Source organism: Benincasa hispida, chromosome 7 (assembly GCF_027475165.1).
Source record: "Benincasa hispida cultivar pf3 chromosome 7, pf3_genome.v1.1, whole genome shotgun sequence".
Classification (NCBI taxonomy): domain Eukaryota; kingdom Viridiplantae; phylum Streptophyta; class Magnoliopsida; order Cucurbitales; family Cucurbitaceae; genus Benincasa; species Benincasa hispida.
Window position 1 is genome coordinate 11,852,692 of NC_143484.1, and position 5,526 is coordinate 11,858,217.

The 5,526-nt window shown below is 36.3% G+C and overlaps 1 protein-coding gene across 1 annotated transcript; it reads right to left on the reverse strand.

Annotated features, from left to right (window-relative positions):
- Window positions 1–2,634: 2,634 nt before the first annotated feature.
- On the reverse strand, window positions 2,635–3,138 carry LOC150034920 (uncharacterized). The gene has a single exon (XM_090315175.1). The coding sequence runs from the start codon at window positions 3,136–3,138 to the stop codon at window positions 2,635–2,637; it is 504 nt and encodes a 167-aa protein (XP_090171301.1).
- Between the last annotated feature and the right edge of the window lie 2,388 nt (window positions 3,139–5,526).

Consider the following 5,526-nt stretch of genomic DNA (forward strand, 5'->3'; position numbering starts at 1 on the left):
GACGTACACATGAAGTTGCTGCGATGTACTCTGCCTCGCATGTTGATAATGTGACTATGGGTTGCTTTTTTGACATCCATGTGAACGTCGTTTCACCAATAAAAAAACATAAACCCCGTAGTGCTCTTTTGATCATCCAAATAACTACTCCAATCACTATCACAATAACCAACAATATCAAAATTACTAGAAGAGACATAGGAAAGACCATATCCAATCGTCCCTTTGATGTAGCGAAGTATCCTTTTTGTCATTTTGCAATGTGTTGCTGTTGGTTCCTCCATAAATCGACTAATAATTTCAACTGAATAAAGAATATTCGGTCTTGTACATGTCAAGTATCTCAAACTTCCAACCAAGCTTTTAAAATATGTAGAATTTACCTTCTCTCCTCCATCTTGCTTGGTGATTTTGACTCCACATTCCATCGGTGTTCCAACTGGATTAGCATTCATATTAAACTTCTTGAGCACTTCTTTAGCATAGCCCTCTTGGGATATAAAAATCCCATATTCACCTTGTTTGACCTCGATCCCAAGATAGTAACTCATGAGACCAATGTTCGTCATTTCAAACTCCTTTGCCATTTCTCTTTTGAACTCATCAAACATGCTAGGATTGTTTCCAGTAAATACTAAATCATCAACATATAAACAAATGATTAGTATGCTTTCACCTTGCTTTTGACGTAGAGAGCATGCTCATAAGGACACTTCATATACTTCTTCTCTTGAAAGTATTTGTCAATCTTTGAATTCCATGCTCTTGGTGCTTGCTTTAAACCATAAAGTGCCTTCTTCAATCGAAGCACTTTATCTTCTTCACCCTTGACTTCATAACCCAATGGTTGTTCCACATAGACCTCTTCCTCAAGAATTCTGTTCGAGAATGCTGATTTGACATCCATTTGATGTATCTTCCAATGATTATGGGTTGCCAAAGCAATAATCAAATGAATAGTTTCAAGGCGAACAACAGGGGCAAATACCTCATTATAGTCGATGCCATGTCGTTGGCTATACCCTTTCACCACTATTCTTGCCTTGTGCCTCTCAACATCGCCATTGACTTTTCTCTTTGTCTTGTATACCCACTTTACTCTGATCAGTTTATGCCCTTTTGGAAGTTTGGTCAACTCCCATGTGTCATTTTTCTCTATCGCTCGAATTTCTTCATCCATTGCATCCTTCCATTTCTTGCTTGCAATGGCTTCTTGGAAACTAATAGGCTCACTATCACCAAAAAGACAATAGAGAATTATGTCATTTTGATTTTCATTTACCTCATTAAGTTCCTGTAGACTTCGAGTTCCTCTTGGGCCAATTTCGTTCTCCGAATCACTGGATAAACCTTCAGATGATGATCGATCGGTCGAATGAGGTGGCACTAGAATGGGCAAACCTTCACCCATTTCATCCCTGGTCAGCTTATTTTTATCGTCTTCTTCAAAATATGAAAGGAAATCATACTCCTCCTCTTGTATATTCCAATCCCAAGAGGCTTCCTCATAAAAAACAACATCACGACTAATAATTACCTTCCCATTCAAAGGATTGTAAAGATGATAACCCTTTGAACTTGCATCATAGCTGATGAAGGCGAGTTTCTCGCTTCGATCATCGAGCTTGGTCCTTTTTTCTTCCGACACATGAGCATATGCAATACTCTCAAACACCTTGAAGTGACCAATCCCGGGCTTTCTTCCGTTCCATACTTCTTGAGGCATCTTGTCAAGCACACTTTTGGTTGGTGCTCAATTTGTCAAATAAACCGCACAAGCTACAGCCTCCCCCAAAATTCCCTCGGCATCTTCTTTGTCTTTAGCATGCTTCTTGCCATGTTCAAGATTGTCCGGTTCTTCTTCTCCACCATGCTATTTTGTTGCGGTGTACTTAGGATTGTTAACGGACGTCAGATGCCTTTTTCATCACAAAATTGTTTGAACTCATTTGATGTGAATTCACCACCTCGATCGGTTCTCATGACCTTGATTGTAAGGTTGCTTTCATTCTCCACACGTGCCTTAAATCTCTTGAAGATTTCAAATACTTCTGATTTTTCCTTCAAAAAGTACACCCATGTTTTTCTAGAAAAATCATCAATAAAGAGAAGGAAATATTTACTTTTACCATGAGACTTTGGTTTGATCATTCCACACACATCAGCATGGATGAGTTCTAAAGGCTTCTTTGCTCTTGTCATAGACTCCTTCAGAAAACTACTTCGATGATGGTTGCCAAGCAAACACCCTTCACGCACTTGGTTTGGGTTGTGAATGTGTGGTAAACCATACACCATCTTCTTCTTCGACAAATCTTCTAGACTTCCAAAATTGAGGTGCCCGAACCATAGATGCCATAGCCAAGAGAGATCTTCATAACACTTCTTCAAGCATTTTGGAACATCATTACATATATTTAAAGGAAACATTCGGTTTTTGGTCATGGAGACTTTAGCAATAAGTCTCTCATGATTATCCTTCAAATACAAACAATTGTTTTTCATTTGAACTTCAAAACCTTTCTCTAACAATTGTCCTATACTCAATATATTATTTTTTACATTGGGAATGTAATTAACATTTGTGATATATTGATTTTCTCCATTTTTTAACCGAATGAGAATTTTACCTATTCATTTGATGGCGGCCAAAGAATTGTCTCCAAAGGCAATATTACCTTTCTCCATCTCGTTCAACTCCACAAACATCTCGCGTTTTCCACACATGTGATTCGAGGCTCCTGTGTCAAGATACCACATACTATCTTGGCTCTCTTCTTCTCCCTTTGAAACCATAAATAAGGTTCCATTCTCCTCTGCATAATTGGATTGCCCTTGATGGGCTTTTAATGTGCTAGCGGTTGATCGGTCCTGATGCTTTATCGTCATATTCTTTTTCTCCTCATAGGCTTGTAATGAGCCTATAAATTGTTCAATTGTCATGTTCTCGAGATCCTGTGTCTCCTTGATCGTCGTGGCAATAATCTCGAACTTTGTATTTAGGCTTCGTAGAACCTTCTCCATGACATGAACATCGGTGATTTTTTCACCATTCTGTCTCAATTGGTTGACGACAGCCATTACTTTTGTGTGATATTCCGCTACCATATTTACAAAGAGAAATCCAACATCCTCCATTGAAAAATTACAAAACTAAAACCATTCTCAACCCTCAATGAACAAGATTAGTAAACTTCAACTATATTCTATCCATACTAAAAAAGGGAGGGCTATTGTGGGTATGACTTCGCAGTGTTAAGGATCCACTAAACTAACAAAGTGAAAAACAGAATCCACAGGGCAGGGGTAGCGAAGCTAAGAAGGCTAGAAGCCGGAGGCGAAGGAGGCATATACACTCACTAGACCGGAAGATTATTCCACTTCAACCAAGCTCCCTTTTTTGTTGCCTACATCTGCTAAAAAGAAATAGAAAGAAAATGTGATAGGTACTCCAAATGTTATTAGAAGTGCAAAATACCAAGAGTTTTATGAAGTTGTAGGGAGTAGTTGTTCAAAGAATGAATTGAAAGAAAAATAATGCACATCTTTAGCAATGTTATCTAGTACTCCAAACTTTCCATCAACAAGCATGTGAAGAAATATATTTGATATTCCCCCAGCAATAACTATGAAAGAACTGATAAACAAAGTTATAAGAGAAATCTGCCAGAAATTAATGAATCCAATGACAAGGCTACTGATTAATGTAGACATGTATATAGTTTTCCACGAAAAAAGAGTAGTGCAACAAAATAACACAAATTCATAGAAGATGATGTTACAGAAAGAACCGAAGACAAGAAATGAAGTTGCAGGCAATTGAATGTTGTCGTCTTCTTTTTGTTATGTTTGTTGTAACTACCAAAGCTTCTTCGTTGACATTGAGCGCCTGTATAAAAAGAAAACGAATGAGAGAATAGAACCAGAGAGAGCAAGGCATTCATTATATAAGAAGTTTAAAGAAGAAGTAAGAAAAAGAGACCTCCCGATTTGCACAGTGGACGTAAGCCTTTGGCTGAACCACTTAAATACTTATGTTCTTTCTTTCTTTCTTTCTCTATGATCGTCTAGCTTTTGTTTAAGTATCGTGTACACGATCGTTTAGTTCCTGTCACATCGTTCACACGATCGTCTAGCTCTGCATCGCATCATCTAGCTTCTCAGGTATCATCTATACGATTGTTTAGTTCTTCACAACTATCGTCTACACGATTGTGTAGTGCTTCTTAGTATCGTGTACATAATTGAACTATTGTCTAGTTCTTTGGAGCTTCGTCTACACGATTGAGTAGCATTCAGGTAAACGATAGAAGAGTTTTGAAGCTTGAAACAGACAGTCTTCCCTGAGTCTTGAAGTGAACTTGACCGTTAAGCTGAGTAGATTTAGCTTGTAAACAAGTGGATCATAGTTATCTAGGGCAACAGATGAACAAAATAACATAAATTCAATTTGACTCTTAAGCCCTAATGGGAGTCCAAGACATGCTCTTTCACTAAGAGCAGACTAAATAATGAGCAGCAACATGCCACTTAATCAAACAACAAAACCTCTATCACATAATCGAACTGGCAATGAAAATACCAATAGCAATATAAACAACTCTTAAAGTAAGCTGCAAACAAAGGAACTCGAAACAAAAATTTTAGCATTTCTCACTAATTTTAACGTAGGCATTTCTAGCTTTATAATAAAAATAATTATTGTGTTTAAGTCAATTAAATTGAAGTTTTTCAAAAAATGTTTACACGAAAATAAATAAAATAAATAAAAAATAAAATCATATATAAAATTACACGAGAAAAAATAAAACTAACATGCTTAAAACTATGTCCATAACAGAATCACCAAATTGTTGCTACGAGTTTGTAACGTAGAGCGATCAACTTTGTTCCACAAGGGGAAGAAAATGAATTCATCATTATTGATTTAGAGGGTGTGACTAGACACCAAAAATATACAAAATAATTTACAAATAGATAAAAAGTTTAAAGGTCTTTCTGTGTATGTACAAACAAAGTTGACGAAAAAATGGTACCTTAAAAAGGATTTTTATAAGGAATTCATCCTTATTGAAACAAAGTTATTTGTTTTTTTAATTAATAATAGCCATCCAAAAATCTGAGGCTCCATCAGGTTTCCTTCGGTAAGAATCAAAGTATTTGTTAACTTGAAGAAAAGACATGAACGTTATCAACAAAATAAAAGAACAAAAATGCATGAACAAACACTTCATAAAAATAACATTTAAAAACTTTATTTAACGAATTCCATACCAAAAATATTTTAAAGGTATGTAAGGATTACAAATCTAAGTTTATTGTAACACAAAAAAAAAATATATTTTTATTATTAATACTAAACTAACTCTATGGCTAAAAGCATAATTTTCATAAAATACACATGCTTTATGTAATGCCTCGGGCCTAGGATTCAGAATCCGGATTTGGCCTTTGATGGTTCCGATGGTCCCGACGTCCTCCCTCAAACCAAACAGGTCCTGTCAGTATGCTTTGTCCTCACTTACA

What these genes read in the sequence shown, in the direction of transcription:
- LOC150034920 (XM_090315175.1), bottom strand. Translation starts at nt 3,138, where the DNA reads ATGGAGGATGTTGGATTTCTCTTTGTAAATATGGTAGCGGAATATCAC.